General features: G+C 38.2%; 1 protein-coding gene across 1 annotated transcript in view; it reads left to right on the forward strand.

Annotated features, from left to right (window-relative positions):
- The first annotated feature begins 2,681 nt into the window (after window positions 1-2,681).
- Window positions 2,682-18,366, forward strand: part of DIPK1B (divergent protein kinase domain 1B) — a 262,257-nt gene continuing 246,572 nt past the window's right edge. The window contains exon 1 of the mRNA XM_053696182.1: window positions 2,682-4,367. Within this exon, the coding sequence (XP_053552157.1) occupies window positions 4,305-4,367 (63 nt within the window). The 5' untranslated portion in view covers window positions 2,682-4,304. The remainder of the gene's footprint in view (window positions 4,368-18,366) is intronic.

Raw genomic sequence — 18,366 nt, forward strand, 5'->3', positions numbered from 1 at the left:
TAGTATTCAGACTTTGCTGCTTTGTCGATCTATTGAAAGATGGCAGAACAATGTTATAAGTGTATGGTGCAGTATGGTGGTAGCCCAGAGACAGAAGGCCAGCAAATGTTAATTTAAGTGTCACCTTAAGCGCCCATGGCATAAGTTTGCCAACTCTGCACTAGGGTGCTCATTTCACCTCCCCTGTGCCAGCAACTCACACAGCATTGGTTCAACAGCTGTTCAATAATAATAATGTACAGTGGTTCAACCCCTTTATGTCAGTAACACAAATAGTAGTGATTTAGCCCCTTTATGTCAGTAACACACATAGTAGTGGTTCAACCCCTTTATGTCAGTAACACACATAGTAGTGATTTAACCCCTTTATGTCAGTAACACAAATAGTAGTGATTTAACCCCTTTATGTCAGTAACACAAATAGTAGTGATTTAACCCCTTTATGTCAGTAACACAAATAGTAGTGATTTAACCCCTTTATGTCAGTAACACAAATAGTAGTGATTTAACCCCTTTATGTCAGTAACACAAATAGTAGTGGTTCAACCCCTTTATGTCAGTAACACAAATAGTAGTGATTTAACCCCTTTATGTCAGTAATACAAATAGTAGTGATTTAACCCCTTTATGTCAGTAACACAAATAGTGGTTCAACCCCTTTATGTCAGTAACACAAATAGTAGTGATTAAACCCCTTTATGTCAGTAACACAAATAGTAGTGATTTAACCCCTTTATGTCAGTAACACAAATAGTAGTGGTTGAACCCCTTTATGTTAGTAACAAAAACAGTAGTGGTTCAACCCCTTTATGTCAGTTATACAAAGAGCAGTGGTTTAACCTCTTTATGCCTGTAACACAAAGAGCAGTGGTTTAACGCCTTTATGCCAGTAACACAAGAAGTGGTTCAACCCCTTTATGCTGGTAACACAAAGAGTAATGGTTCAACCCATTTATGCCAGTAACACAAAGAGCAGTGTTTCAAACCCTTTATGTCAGTAACACAAAGAGCAGTGTTTCAAACCCTTTATGCCAGTAACACAAAGAGCAGTGTTTCAAACCATTTATGCCAGTAACACCAAGAGCAGTGGTTCAACCCCTTTCTGCCAGGAACACAAAGAACAGTGGTTCAACTTCTTTGTGCCAGTAACACAAATTGTAGTTGTCTATCCCCTTTATGTAGTAACACAAATCAGGGTGGATTAACTCCTGTTTGAGCAAACCCTTTGTATCAGTAACACAAAGAACAGTGGTTTAACCCCTGTGTGTCAGTAACACAAAGAGCAGTTAATTAACCTTGTATCAGCGACAGTTGTATATTAACCCCTTTTTGTGCCAGTAACAAACAGTGCAGTAGTTAAATGCCTCTGTGCCATTAATACTGAGAACAGCTGCTATATAACTTTATATTTACCAGGAACAAGTATATTTGCTATAGTCAGTGGTACATACCTGTGACAAGTGAGACGCTTGAAGGGAGTTTGGTTGCCCATGTCTATACTAACTAGTCTCACAATGAGCCATTAGTGACATATCCACTAGTGACATGAGGCAGGTGTCTGTGGTTGGGGTTAGAGATGACCCACTGGTACCATACCCACTAGTGACATGAAGGAGGCGTCTGTGGTGTGAGGGTTTGAGATGAACCATTGGTGTCATACCCACTAGTGACATGAGGGAGGTGTGTCAGGGGTGTGGGTTTGAGATAAGTCACTGGTGTCATACCCACTAGTGACATTAGGGAGTTGTGTGAGGGGTGGGGGTTAGAGACGACCCACTGATGCCATACCCACTAGTGACATGAGGGAGGTGCCTGTGATGTGAGGGGTGGGGGTTTGAGATAAGCCACTGGTGTCATACCCACTAGTAACATGAGGGAAGCGCCTGTGGTGTGAGGGTTAGAGATGAGCCATTGGTGCCATACCCACTAGTGACATGAGGGAGGCGCCTGTGGTGTGAGGGTTAGAGATGAGCCATTGGTGCCATACCCACTAGTGACATGATAGAGGCGCCTGTGGTGTGAGGGGTGGATGTTTGAGATGAGCCACTGGTGCCATACCCACTTGTGACATGAGGGAGGCGCTTGTGGCGCGAGTGGTGGTGGTTTGAGATGAGCCACTGGTGCCATACCCACTAGTGACATGAGGGAGGCGCCTGTGGTGTGAGGGTTTGAGATAAGCCACTGGTGCCAAACCCACTAGTGACATGAAGGAGGCGCCTGTGATGTGAGGGGTGGGGGTTTGAGATAAGCCACTGGTGTCATACCCACTAGTAACATGAGGGAAGCGCCTGTGGTGTGAGGGTTAGAGATGAGCCATTGGTGCCATACCCACTAGTGACATGAGGGAGGCGCCTGTGGTGTGAGGGTTAGAGATGAGCCATTGGTGCCATACCCACTAGTGACATGATAGAGGCGCCTGTGGTGTGAGGGGTGGATGTTTGAGATGAGCCACTGGTGCCATACCCACTTGTGACATGAGGGAGGCGCTTGTGGCGCGAGTGGTGGTGGTTTGAGATGAGCCACTGGTGCCATACCCACTAGTGACATGAGGGAGGCGCCTGTGGTGTGAGGGTTTGAGATAAGCCACTGGTGCCAAACCCACTAGTGACATGAAGGAGGCGCCTTTGGTGTGAGGGGAGGGGGTTTGAAATGAGCTACTGGTGCCATACCCACTAGTGACATGTGTGAGGGGTGTTTGTTAGAGGTAAATGTAGTGAAATAAATAAACGCGTGTAGAAACGAGGGTAGAATAACAATAATAACTGACGTGTTTGTGGGGCGTGCCTTAGGCCACACGCGCTCACGGTGATGTAGCTGAGGGGGTTACTCGGTGTCTCTGAGGTAAAATGTCGGGGGGTGAGTAAGGTCTGTGGTACACGAGAGCCGCTCGGCGCCTGCAGCACGTTATCCCCCTCCCTTCCCTCCTCCCCTGCCAGTGTCGGCAGTCACAAATCCCAGCTCCCCTTTAATGAGCTGCGAGCAGCTGCGGCGGCTGTGACAATGCGAGGTCCGGAGCATCCCTGGTACACGGGGGCCTCACGGGGATGAGCACCCCACGCGCACTGGCACAGTGAGAAGGGAGGGGGGAGAGGAATCAGTGGGCATACAGGGAGGGAGGGCTGCTGCTTCAGTCGGCAGAGAAAGAGCAGTGAGTATAGGAAAGGCTGAGGTTCCACGGTGGGCATATGCAGGGCAGTGGGGATGTAAACCACTGGTGATTTCTTCAGTGGGCAGAACTAGGACGAGGGATGCCTTCAGGTTATGTAGGCAGTAGGTGATCCCTTCAGTGGGCATATGTAGTGCTTCAGATGCCTTCAGCTGGCATATCAACCACAGGGGATTCCTTCAGTGGGTACAATTAGGGCAAGGGATGCCTTCAGTGGGTATAATTCAGATGGCACATGCAGTGCCCCAGATGCCTTTAGTGGACTTGTAAACCACAAGTGATTCCTTCAATGGACATAGAAAACACAGGGAATCCCTCAGTGGCCATACCAGAGAGAGTAGTTTTTTTTTAGTTGGCATAAAGGGTAGGAAGGAGAAATTCCCATTAGGAGGCACAGATATAAGGTAGCCTGTTAATGGGCAGAGATAAAGCCAGGAGTATAGACAGCTTTATAAGACAGATACATCAGAGAGCGGGCAGAGACAGGGCAAGGACTGGTGTAAAGAGAGGGGTCCGGAGGGACTAGTTAGTAGAACAAAGAGGAAGCTGGGGCAACTGGTGGGCATATCAGTGAGGGGTATAGGTGGGCATATCAGTGAGGGGTATAGGCATAACTGGTGGGCATATCAGTGAGGGGTATATCAGTGAGGGGTATAGGCATAACTGGTTGGCATATCAGTGAGGGGTATAGGCATAACTGGTGGGCAGAGCACAAAGGAGGCAGTGAGTAACGTGGGCAGAGAAGAAAGGGTCTGTAGGGGGTTGGGGGTAACTGGGCAGAGTACAGAGGAGTCTGGGGTAACTAATGGGAAGTGAGATAGTCAGGTGTCTTTGACTGGCTATGATAAGGGAGGGGTCTATTTACTGTACAGTGGGAATTAAGGAGTTAACCAGGTAGGAAACAGTGTATGAGTAGACAGAACAGAGATGGGGTCTCAGACTGGATAGACACAAGACGGGGGTCACTGGTGGATAGAGATGAGGTGTAGAGCCCCTTCAATGAGCACTATTGATGCTGTCGGTCAGAGGGTTACAATGTGAAGATAAAGCAACATACCCACCTCCCAATGATCTGCACCAGTAGGGAGCTGGTACCCCAACGTATCTATCAGTGAGCTTCTGTGTGTGATCCAGGAGGATGAGAAAGCTTCGGAGACTGGTGCACCTTGTGCTTTTTTGCCCCCTTTCCAAAGGACTCCAGGTAACCCTTATGTTAACTCTTTGTATATAGCTCTGTCTATCTTCATTTATTGTCTTTATAAAGAACCACTGACTTTTTTATCATTATTATCAGATATTATATAAGCTTCAGAGGCCCAACATTTGCAGATACTAATAAAAGTGCAATTATGTTTATCTGTTTATAAAATGCTGCACTCAATAAAAGCTTAGTTTATTATTATGACTAATTAAAATTATAGTAGGATTGGAAATTCTTATGCTGTGAAATTTGCTAAGCAGTTTTTTATATTTGTCTTTTACCAAGTGTGATATATATATATATATATATATATATACCTCTGTGTGTGTGTGTGTGTGTGTGTGTGTATGTATGTATATATATATATATACCTGTGTGTGTATATATATATATATATATATACCTCTGTGTGTGTGTGTGTGTGTGTATGTATGTATATATATATATATATATATATATATATATATATATATATACCTGTGTGTGTGTGTGTGTATATATATATATATATATATATATATATATATATATACCTCTGTGTGTGTGTGTGTATATATATATATATATATATATATATATATATATATATATATATATATATATATATATACCTCTGTGTGTGTGTGTGTGTGTATATATATATATATATATATATATATATATATATATATATATATATATATATATAACTCTGTGTGTGTGTGTGTTTTTGGATCAAAATACATCTAATTTTGTGAAGAAAATGTGTTTCTAATTTTTGTAAATTTTGACATAAAGTTAAGCCACTGTATCATGAACTTTAGAATGTGACAAGTTGGAGCTGCAGTGTATTGCTTCATAACGTATTGCATTGCTCTCTGGCATCCAAATGGTTAATAAACAGGTGTAGTTAATACAGACCTAAGTTTAGAATGTGTTTTCTATTCAGTAATTCTGTATAGTAGGTGCAACCTCTTTACAGGTTATAATTGTATTCCTTGTGCTAATCTCTAGAATCGAGGCTGCATAGGGTTAACACTTGGAATATTAAGCAATTACAGGCAGTATAATTTCATTAATAATAAAGAAAAAGCAAACCGAGCATATTTCTGCCAGCTAATAATGCGCATTCACGCCATATTCTCCTGAGTGCAATTGAATAACATTGTTAGTGAAGAATGACCATGGGCTTTAATAAATTGGGATTGCAGTTTTAATGTTAGTACATTTACTTTATATTTTTTTGATGTCATTATTGTAGAGGTTTAACCCCTTAGCTGCAAAAGAAGGCTACAATGCAAAATGTAATACAGTTAGCTATGTCTGTGTTTACTTGCTGGCACATAATGCAGGTTACATTTTAAAATGTATATTAAAATAATTTTATTTGGCCCTGCTTTGGGTATGATAATTTACATACATTAGTATTTTGGCTACAGTTGCATTGTGGGAAAGAAATTTGACATAAAGTTTAAGGACCTTATTCTCCAAAGCCCGCTGGTTTGGGGAGATTATCTATTTTCACTACCAGAAAGAACCCTCAAAGAGTTTTAGAAATTTTAGCTTGAAATCTTCCTACACATGCATTTTAAAAAAATAATCCAAAATGAGTGATTTCTCTCTATACTAGTTAGTTTTTGATCATTGGAAGCTAAGTGTTAAGGAAAAATTAAAATCACGTGAATGATTCTTTAAAATAAATACATTCCCAAAAAAAATAAAATCCTTATGTGTGGAAGTTTTATATTATTCAATAGCTTTTAAAAGGACAGTGACTGGAATTTTTAAATTTGCCCCCAAGGCAGAACATGGTTTGATCTGAGATGTCATTGCAGATCTGCAGAAAGAACAGCACACAGGCATAAACCTTCATGGGAATTTATTTTGCAGCTCAGCGCTAAATCAGGCTTTTATTTTCAAACAGTGCTGTGCTCTGTCTGCATTATGTACTTAACATCGTGCAGCCAGAGCTGTTTGAAGAGTACAGTCAAATATGGAGCAGCCGTGCAAAGTGGCAGCACATTGATTGATGACTGGTTCTCAGGGATTTTTTTAACCCCACCCCCTAACCTTTCCCAGTCTGCAAAGCCGTGACTCCTGAGTGTAAGATAATCTTATGTGTAATGCACCTTTTTTATTACTACATTTTTACCTTATAATTATGAGATGTTAGACCAAACCAAAGTTAAACAAAAAGAAAGAAACAAATATTTGTAAGGCACTGTGTATTGTCCTTTCAGTGTAAGCTTTTGACTCCAGATGTTTTAGTTTTTGTCCATATAAAAAAACCAATAAAAAAAAAAAAACCTTATTGTGGTGTTTAATTTGTTTGAAAACCCCTGAGATAGAGCATACAGCTTTAAACTGTTCTGCAATTTACTTATTGTTAAACTTGCTTCATTCTCTCTTAATCATTTGTTGAAGACGCAACAATGAACCACTGGGAGCTAGCTAAAACTGTCATGAACCAATAATAAGAGGCATATATGGCAGCCACCAATCCGCAGCTAGCTCCCAGTAGTGCATTGCTGCTTCTGAGTCTACCTAGGTTTGCTTTTCAGCACAAAATCTCAAGAGAATGAAACAAATTAGCTAATATAAGTAAATTTGAAAGTTGTTTAAAATTGTATTCTCTATCTAAATCATGAAAGTTACATTTTGAATTTATTTATTTTTGAATTTATCATCCACATTTTTTATATATCACTGATTTGCTGGTATTAGTTATGCAATAAGTGGAGGGCAAACGTAATAAACTGCAGAGCCCCGTATGGCGATGCAATCTAATTGTATAGGGTTTTTTTATATTAAGAAACTATGAAAAACACCTGCAAGTGAAAGGAGAAAATATTAGACACTTAAGGGAATAGTTCTCTCTGATTTTGATGCAGAGTATGTTGTTTCTCTCAGCACTGCATACACAATATAGATTTGTTACATCAGACATAATTCCTCATTATGAAAACGATGGTCTACTGACAGCCAATCAGTGATCTATGAAACATCCTTACCCCATAGAATTAAAGTCTTTCTGTAGAACTGTCAGTAGAAATGTCTGTACAATGTCATGTTCTATAGAAATCAAAACCATATATGATTTTATTTTTCTTTCTTCCTCCTTGACTCACAACTGTGCTTTCACTCTGCTCCTACGGGTATTGTATATAAAAATAAAAAGGGGAACCTATATGTGGCTCAGCTGAGATAAAGAGATGAATATATCACCCCTTTACTAGCAAAGAAACTGCTCCCTCTCCAAATCTCACGTGATTAAGGAAAGCAACTATATAAAATATTGTCATGTAACAGTGAGCATTACCTGTAGGGTCTACAGGACATGTGTAACTATATACTGTATATGTCATTTGTCCTATTCTAAGGCATAACTGGCTAGCTTTTAGCTGTCATCATAACGGCTGCATTATAGCCTAAAACTCAGCATTCACCAGACTTCAGGGGTCTGAGAGCATGGGGGCTGCTTGTAAAACTGACAACATATTTTGAGTGGCCCATTGCTGGAGAGCTCTCAGACCAGATGTCACCAAGCCTGGTCTGTGAGAAGATAAGCGAGTTGTAGTCATTTGATCATGTATTTGTAAAGTTCCACCAATGTCATGCCTGTGGGTTCCAGGGCAAAAATTACAACTAAAGGGATGGTCTACTCCAGAATTGTTATTGTTTAAAAAGATAGATAATCCCTTTATTACCCATTCCCCAGGTTTGCATAACCAATACAGTTATAATAATACACTTTTTTACCTCTGTGATTACCTTGTATCTAAGCCTCTGCAGACTACTCCTTATCTCAGTTATATTAATATACTTTTTACCTCTGTGATTACCTTGTATCTAAGTCTCTGCAGACTGCCCCCTTATCTCAGTTATATTAATATACTTTTTACCTCTGTGATTACCTTGTATCTAAGTCTCTGCAGACTGCTCCTTATCTCAGTTATATTAATATACTTTTTACCTCTGTGATTACCTTGTATCTAAGCCTCTGCAGACTGCTCCTTATCTCAGTTATATTAATATACTTTTTACCTCTGTAATTACCTTGTATCTATGCCTCTGCAGACTGCCCCTTATCTCAGTTATATTAATATACTTTTTACCTCTGTGATTACCTTGTATCTAAGTCTCTGCGGACTGCCCCTTTATCTCAGTTGTTTTGACAGACATTCATTTTAGCCAATCAATGCTAACTTCATGGGTGTGAGCACATTGTTATTTATATGGCACACATGAACAAGCGGTGTCTTAACTGTCAAAATGCACGAAGATAAGAGGCAGTTTAACGGCTTAGAAATTAGCATATGAACCTACCTAGGTTTAGCTTTCCACAAAGAATACCAAGAGAGCAAAGCAAATTTGATGATAAACGCCAATTGGAAAAATTTAAAAATGGAATGGCCCTATTGGAGTTGTGAAAGTTTAATTCGGACTAGACTGTACCTTTTTAAACACTAAAGTAAAAGTTAAAGTTTGATGATTGAATGGGAGCATGCAATAAAAAAAAATACTTCAGTTTACAAATTTGCTTCATTCTCTTGGTATCCTTTTTTGAAGAGTAAAGCTAGGTAGGCTCAGGACTTTAGCTCTATTTGGCAATAGTGTTTGCTACAATATATAACATTGCCATGAACATTGTGGCAAACAATTGTGCACTCCCGTGTTCCTATGATCCTGTCTAGGTATACTTTCATTAATGGGATATGAAACTTCCTTGGTTTATATCCCTTTAACGGATACCTTGAGAATGAAGCGTATTTTTTTTTAAAACTGCATGCTGTATCTGAATTATGAAATCATGGAAGTTTTTAATTTTGACTTTAGTGGCAACGTCACACAAGGAGGTGACTTCAGAGGATGTGGGGTAGATAGTTTGTCTGCCCATGAAGAAGCGATGTAAGAAACACCAAGTAGACGTTTCCCATATCGTGCACATTTGGGGCAGTAACAAGAGTTCCTTGGTGCATTATTAGATTTCGTCAGGAGCACCAGTGACATTGCATTGCGCACAATCTAATGATCACATCATCCTTCAACATTAAAGAGTAACCCCATGGGTGCTATTGTCCTTCTGCTCCTATGACCAGGCCTCCATCTGTGCAAATTTAACTAAATTACAATCTAAACCGCAGATCAATTTGATATCAGCGTAATTTCAAGCAGTCAGGAGTGACAGACACATCTATGTGAGTGACCCTGCCAAAGAGAGACCCTGGTGTGACATCTGTTCTAGGCGCAGAAACGTATTAAAGGGACATGTAACACGTTGCAATTATAATATCAAATCCTTATGGTGTTGTAAAAACTGCAGTTTACTTTTCATTCTTTATTTTGCTCCTTTTCCTTGAATTAAACTGTTAAAATGGTGTGTTTTGCACTTCACAAGTCTAACTCTGCTACATATCTGTCTCTAATTGGCTTCAGCAACTGTGATAAGATTAGATACTACAAAACTATGCAAGTTTTTGCTAACAAAATGACAGTATCAAGCCTTCTCTACTCCAGTAACAAATCTTAATTATCTCCTCCAAGGCAAGTGATCCACTGAAAAATAATTGCAGCAAACAAGGTTTTAATCTATTTTTTTTTTTAAAAATGGTCATTGGCTGTATGTTAATTTATTGGAACACTATATAAAAGTCTTGTCAAGGGGTTTTATGTGCCTTTAAATTTCAAATCTTACCATTAGTCTTATGACAGCCAACAGCAACACGTGGCAGCTATTTCACAAGGTGGTAAGAAATCAACTAGCTTAGTCTGATATGATTTTCCTGCAGATAAACTGTGGTGTCTGTTTTCTTGTAACTTAAAGAGTTTAGTAGATTAAAAACTTTATTTACAGGAAGATTATGTCACAGACTATTTGGATTGATATCTTTTGACCACATAGCTAAAGTGATAGAACAAGGTGGAACAATATGTAGCTTAGCTAAGCATTTTTCACCAGTCTATACAACAAATTAATTAACCACATTAGTTTCAAGAGTAGTTAAAGGAACATGAAACCCAATTTTTTTCTTTCACTATTCAGATGGAGAATACAATTTTAAACAACTTTCTAATTTACTTCTATTATCTAATCTGTTTCATTCTCTTGGTATCATTTGTTGAAGGAGCAGCAATGCACTACTGGTTTCTAATTGAACACATGGGTGAGCCAATCACAACTGATAAATAAATGCAGCAATCAATCAACAGCTAGAACCTAGGTTCTCTGCGGCTCCTGAGCTTTCCTAGATAAACCTTTCAGCAAATAATAACAAGAGAAGGAAGCAAATAAAATAATAGAAGTAAATTGGAAAGTTGTTTAGAATTCTATTCTATATCTGAATCATGAAAGAAACATTTTGGGTTTCATGTCCCTTTAAGTGGGTAGATTAAAGGATTACTTTCTGTTATAATTTTTAAGCTAAACAACTAACATATTAAAGTTAATAAACATTAATTAAAATCTACTGACCTATATTTTCTCCAAAACGAAGTTTCATAACGTTCTAAAAGTTATATCTTTTATTCGCCGATGATGTCACGTTATCCTGCCCACTATTTTCAGCACTGCGTGTTCAAAATACTTAAACCAATATCTTTGTGTTTAAAGCGCCATTTTGAAACCTAGGTATTGTAAACGGATTGGTACAGAGCAAAGGATACCCACGGAGTGGGTTTGGAAAACAATTAAATTTGCAGACAAGATTTCTGATATACGGTAGAGATATGTTAATGAAATGCTATTGATAAAAAGCGTATTTGGGGTAGTTAGTTAGTAACAGGCATAGAAAATATTTACTTACAGTGGCCCTTTAAGGGACATAAACTCAACATTTCTCTTTCATGATTCAGATAGAACATACAATTTTAAAAAACATTCCAATTGTACTTCTACTATCACATTTTCTTTGTTTTCTTTGTATCCTTTGTTGGAAAGCAGGAAGGTAAGTCCTAGAGCATACACGTGTCTTCAGCACTACAGGGAGTGCAGAATTATTAGGCAAATGAGTATTTTGACCACATCATCCTCTTTATGCATGTTGTCTTACTCCAAGCTGTATAGGCTCGAAAGCCTACTACCAATTAAGCATATTAGGTGATGTGTATCTCTGTAATGAGAAGGGGTGTGGTCTAATGACATCAACACCCTATATCAGGTGTGCATAATTATTAGGCAACTTCCTTTCCTTTGGCAAAATGGGTCAAAAGAAGGACTTGACAGGCTCAGAAAAGTAAAAAATAGTGAGATATCTTGCAGAGGGATGCAGCACTCTTAAAATTGCAAAGCTTCTGAAGCGTGATCATTGAACAATCAAGCGTTTCATTCAAAATAGTCAACAGGGTCGCAAGAAGCGTGTGGAAAAACCAAGGCGCAAAATAACTGCCCATGAACTGAGAAAAGTCAAGCGTGCAGCTGCCAAGATGCCATTTGCCACATTTCGGCCATATTTCAGAGCTGCAACATCACTGGAGTGCCCAAAAGCACAAGGTGTGCAATACTCAGAGACATGGCCAAGGTAAGAAAGGCTGAAAGGCGACCACCACTGAACAAGACACACAAGCTGAAACGTCAAGACTGGGCCAAGAAATATCTCAAGACTGATTTTTCTAAGGTTTTATGGACTGATGAAATGAGAGTGAGTCTTGATGGGCCAGATGGATGGGCCCGTGGCTGGATTGGTAAAGGGCAGAGAGCTCCAGGTCGACTCAGACGCCAGCAAGGTGGAGGTGGAGTACTGGTTTGGGCTGGTATCATCAAACATGAGCTTGTGGGGCCTTTTCGGGTTGAGGATGGAGTCAAGCTCAACTCCCATTCCTACTGCCAGTTTCTGGAAGACACCTTCTTCAAGCAGTGGTACAGGAAGAAGTCTGCATCCTTCAAGAAAGACATGATTTTCATGCAGGACAATGCTCCATCACACGCGTCCAAGTACTCCACAGCGTGGCTGGCAAGAAAGGGTATAAAAGAAGAAAATCTAATGACATGGCCTCCTTGTTCACCTGATCTGAACCCCATTGAGAACCTGTGGTGCATCATCAAATGTGAGATTTACAAGGAGGGAAAACAGTACACCTCTCTGAACAGTGTCTGGGAGGCTGTGGTTGCTGCTGCACGCAATGTTGATCGTGAACAGATCAAAACACTGACAGAATCCATGGATGGCAGGCTTTTGAGTGTCCTTGCAAAGAAAGGTGGCTATATTGGTCACTGATTTGTTTTTGTTTTGTTTTTGAATGTCAGAAATGTATATTTGTGAATGTTGAGATGTTATATTGGTTTCACTGGTAAAAATAAATAATTGAAATGGGTATATATTTGTTTTTTGTTAAGTTGCGTAATAATTATGCACAGTAATAGTCACCTGCACACACAGATATCCCCCTAAAATAGCTAAAACTAAAAACAAACTAAAAACTACTTCCAAAAATATTCAGCTTTGATATTAATGAGTTTTTTGGGTTCATTGAGAACATGGTTGTTGTTCAATAATAAAATTAATCCTCAAAAATACAACTTGCCTAATAATTCTGCACTCCCTGTATATGGCAGCAGGTTTGCAATAATGTTATACATTTGCAAGAGCACTAGATGGCAGCACTATTTCCTGTCTTGTAGTGTTTCAGGTATGTGCACACTACCTATCTAGGTATCTCTTTAACAACGAATAACATGAGACTGAACCAAATCTGATAATAGAAATACATTGGAAACTTTTTTTTTAATTGTATTCTCTATCTGAATCATGAAAGAATTTTTTTGGGTCTTATGTCCCTTTAATGAATTGCATTCAAATGAGTGGTAAGTTGCTAGTGGTGTGCTTCAGATTTTATTTCCTGGGCCTGTTTTGTATAAATATAACATAATTATCAGTAATATTCAAAGTGGGCTTCAGGGGTAGCGGTGTCTTTTTGTAGATGATATAAAAAATATTGATGTTCCAGTGAATACAAAAAAAGTATTGGACAAATGAGGAGGATCTACAATTTAACACCACAACCTTTTGGGGGTTGTTTTTTTTTTTTGGGGGGGGGGTCTAAAAACCCAAAGGTTAATTGCTGACTCAGTAACACTCTACTAACAATGAGTAATAGGACTTCTTACACCAGGCAATCTGCAATTTGGTATATAATTCAGCAAGTACAGGTAAGGCTAACAGAATCTTTGTTTTTATATAGCAGTGTTCTCCCAAGGACCTTTTTGATAGGCACACTACTTGGTTGATTTTATTGACCACCCGGCTCAAATGTAAGACAATATTAAGCTTAATATATATTTTATATTGTATTTTTTCAATGTTTGTTGCTCAAATAATCATTAAATCAGTTTATTTTAAATTATGCAATTAATTTGTGTTTTTGATAACTTAAAGGGACAGTCAAGTCCAAAATAAACTTTCATGATTCAGATAGGGCATGTGATTTTAAACAACTTTCCAATTTATTTGTATCACCAATTTTGCTTTGTCTTCTTTGTATTCTTAGTTGAAAGCTAAACCTAGGTATGTTCATATGCTAATTTCTTAGACCTTGAAGGCCACCCGTAATTTGAATGCATTTTGACAGTTTTTCACCAATAGAGGGCGTTAGTTCATGTGTGCCATATAGATAACATTGAGCTCACACACGTGAAGTTACCTAGGAGTCAGCACTGAATGGCTAAAATACAAGTCTGTCAAAAGAACTGAAATAAGGGGGCAGTTTGCAGAGGCTTTAGATACAATGTAATTACAGAGGTAAAAGGTGTATAATTATAACTCTGTTGGTTGTGCAAAACTGGGGAATGGGTAATAAAGGGATTATCTATCTTTTAAACAACAACAATTCTTTTGTTGACTGTCCCTTTAAATGATAGTTATAGATTGAAGAAAATGTTATAATATTGCATAGGCTCACACCTGGCTATTTCTTAATGCCACCCGGCTGGCAACAAGAATACTGAAGAGATAGTAGTATCCCAATAGTGAGGTAGTTATACCACTTCATAGATCAGTTGTTAGGACTCTTCTTGATTATTCTGTACAGCTCTGCAGACCTTGTGTCAACAAGGTTATAAGGATAGCAATAAACTAGAAGCAGGTACCCCAGGGGTATATGTACCACAGGCTGGGAAACAAGATCTGTTGATGGAAGAAGGCACATTATGAAATCCATCCTATATTAGAAAAACTGGAAATGAGCTACATTAGTACGAGTCATGATCTTAAAGGGATAGTAAAGTCTAAATGAAACTTTCATGATTCAGATAGGGAATGTAATTTTAAACAACTTTCTAATTTACTTTTATCATCAAATTTGCTTTGTTCTTTTGGTATTCTTTGTTGAAAGCTAAACCTAGGTAGGCTCATATGCTAATTTCTAAGCCCTTGAAGGCCGCCTCTTAGCTAACTGCATTTGACAGGTATTCACAGCTAGAGGGCGTTAGTTTATGTGTTTTATATAAATAATATTCCTCATGCACGTGGAATTATTTAAGAGTCAGCACTAATTGCCTGAAATGCAAGTCTGTTACAAGATCTGAGATAAGGAGACAGTCAGCAGAAGCTTAGATACAAGGTAATTACAGAGGTAAAAAGTATATTTCTATAACAGTGTTGGTTGTGCAAAACTGGGGAATGGGTAATATAGGGATTATCTATCTTGTTAAAGAACATATTACTATACGTTTACTATCCCTTTAAGTTGGATGGTTGCAGGTTTAGGAGCATTGTTTTTATAGAAAGGGAATTGATTCATGTAATAGACTTCGATAAGGATAGTACGGGCACATTATGTAATGGAATACAAGTTATGCATAAGGCTATTTGCAGAATTAAATATGATGACACTTCTGTAGGTAATATGTCCAGGCTTGATGGGACTTTTTTTATCTGCTTGTCTAGGCTTATATGAGGTGTTTGGAACTTGGATATCTCATTGGCACATTCTGTATTTTTTTGCTGTTCAAGTAGATTTTTTGTTAATGTATCACTAATACATACAGTGCAAAAATAATCATTCAGAAGACTTTTTTTTAGCACATTTTAAATTGTAATTTATTTTTAGTAATTTTTTTTTATCAAGCTTTGTTTTGTTTTGCATTTCAGAGACTTAAGTGTTTGAATTTTTATTTTTGAATATGGTATATTTCTCTCTTTTGCAGTGGCTAATTAGGGACAGCTATACGTGTGCTTCTGCTGGGATCAGATAATTGCTGTGTAGCATTTTGGAGGGTCAGGATTTTGAATTAGGGAGAATGTACACTGTCCTCTCTTAGAGCAGAAGAAAAGCTAAATTTTCAGTAGGAAATTACACGAAAGCAACCAACATAAATAGTGAAAGTACAATACATAGTCCCTCTTTTAATTCAATTTTGCGTTTAATGCCCTTTAAATATGTTTTGTACATAATTAATAAATAAGTATAGTCAAATGTAAACTTTTATGATTTAGTCAGAGCATACAATTTACTTCTATTGTCTAATTTGCTTGGTTCTTGTTATATCCTTTGTTGAAAAGCATTGCTAGGTAGGCTCAGGAGCAGCAATGCACTACTGGAAGCTAGCTGCTGATTGGTGGCTACACATATATACCTCTTGCCAGTCACTCGCCCAGTGTTCAGCTAGCTCCCAGTAGTGCACCTTATACAAAGGATACAAAGAGAATGAAGCAAATGTAATAATATAAGTACATTGGAAAGTTGTTTAAAATAATATCTGAATCACGTGAAAGACAAAGGTGGGCTTTAATGTCCCTTTCATACAAATAAACTATTGTTTGGATTTTTTTTATATTTTTTTTTTATTTTGACAAGATGATTGTGTTTTTTTTAGAATGTTACAACTGACATGGAAAGCTTTAGCAGTTTGTGGAAGAAGTGTCTCATGTAACATTAAATAAATAAATAGCATTTTGTATGATCTGAGAGCTTGGGAGCGCTATACTGCTATTCTTGTGTATTATTATTATTCTTTATTTATAAAGCGCCAACAGATTCCTTAGTGCAGTCCTTGGGTACAAAAGATAAAAGTACAACAATGATACCAAATTCATCAAACAAATACAGATGGAATTAAGGGCCTATTTCCGTGGGAACAATCTAGAAGGGTGAGAAAGAGAAGGGTGGGGACTGCAAGGGTGAGAAAGATGTAGATGAGAGCAGTTATTAGGTTCCCCAGTCTCACAAAGTAAACCAAGAACGGCTCAGCCACACCCAAGCTTCCCTAACCACGCCCACTTGCTAGCAAGATTCCGCACATGGCTCATCTTGACTCCACCCCCAGCCTCCTGTTGAGCGGTATCTAAAGAGATCTTATTTATCCAAATGCTTAAAACTGAAGACTTAGGGGACACAATAAGTATTTCTTATTTTATATATTTATCTTGCTCTTCACTTTCCCATTCTGCATAACCTACTTGTGTCATTTACAACAGACAGAGTGCTTTAGTTCTTTGAGGAAGAAAAAAACATCAAATAACTTAAAAATAAATCCTAAGCTTTCTCAGCCATATTGAAACTTTGATGCAATAAATGAGTAATTTGATACATATTGAAGGAGCCGCTTATTTTGTAACTTGTAATATTAACTCCTTCTCCCTGGTCAGTCATGTCATGAATTAACAAGTACTTCAGGAATCAAATCTTCAAATCGTATGTTTTATGTTCTGTAACTACATCCAATATCATTTATTTGCAGCTCAGAATCGGGCCAAGATCTCTGGCACAGGGACAAGCTGTATATATCTGTAAATAAAATGTTGTAGTCTCAGCTGTGTTGTTTGTATGTAATAACTGAAGTCAGTTGTAAGCTCTCACATAAAATCATATAGCCCATCTCCCTGCTATGCAGCTATTGGTCACTTTCAGCTAATTTATGTGGGCAGAAGGGAAGTCAGTCGGTAACCATGAGACAAACTGGCAAATGATTCAGGGTTCTGGTTGAATTACTCTGAATCAACGGATATCAAACAAGGATCAGAGCTAAAAAATAAATAGTGTCGCAGTTTATATGAGTACTCTCCTAAACAAATGTGTGCCATCCTATTGCAATGGTTCCTTTCATGGGTTATTGTACAATACCCGCTTTGTGCAGAGCTGACGTGCATCGAGTTTCCTATCTCTTGTGTCATCTGCGGTAAAGGATCTATCTAAAACCCGTACGGCAGGTCGCTCACAGAGCAAATCACTCAGCAACTCTTTAGTCTCACGGTCAAAAAGTTGCTATCGTTAACATAGATTGCTTTTCAGTGTCATTGTCTGTTTGAACGTGATCATGGTTTAAAAGGACAGCAGCATGTCTGACTGGCAAAAGCCTGAATAAAACACAACTGACAGACAGCGGATAGTTTCTTTTTACAGCCTATCAATCAAAACTTTACTGTATGCGTATAGAAAATAATCACCTATCGTTTAGCCGAGTAAAGAGCTCCCAGAAACAGATTACTAGGGAACTCCAGCAGTGGAATATACCATCCTGCTCTCTGCATGTCATATGGGCAGTTTGTTTTACATAAATCCCATCGATACCTTTTAAAGGGACACTAAAGTCAAATTTAAACTTTCATGATTCAGATAGAACAGCAATTTCAAGAGACTTTCCATTTAATTCCATTATCAAATTTGTCACAGTTTTTTTTATATGCATGCTTTGAGGTACCAGATCTTACTGAGCATGTGCATAAGTTCACAAGGTATACATATAATTCTTTGTGATTGGCTGATGGCTGTCACATGACAGAGAGGGCTGACAAATGGGGAAAACAAATACATTTGTCAGGGGGGAAAAATATCTTCTGCTTATTTGATATTCAGAGTAAGTGTTATTGCATTGGTCCTGCAGCAGTTTCCATACAACATACAATTTGCCCACCAAACCTTATTAAGTTCCTAATAAAAACGGATATAATGGTTTACGCGTTTCACATTAAATTTATACAGTGTGCAAGTAATTGATTTAAAAGTATATAAAACTGTCATTGTTAGAAAAATGTTCACTGCTTTTGCAAACCAGGAATAGACCCATTTAAATTCCTCATGAGAATAT

Source organism: Bombina bombina, chromosome 12 (assembly GCF_027579735.1).
Source record: "Bombina bombina isolate aBomBom1 chromosome 12, aBomBom1.pri, whole genome shotgun sequence".
NCBI lineage: Eukaryota > Metazoa > Chordata > Amphibia > Anura > Bombinatoridae > Bombina > Bombina bombina.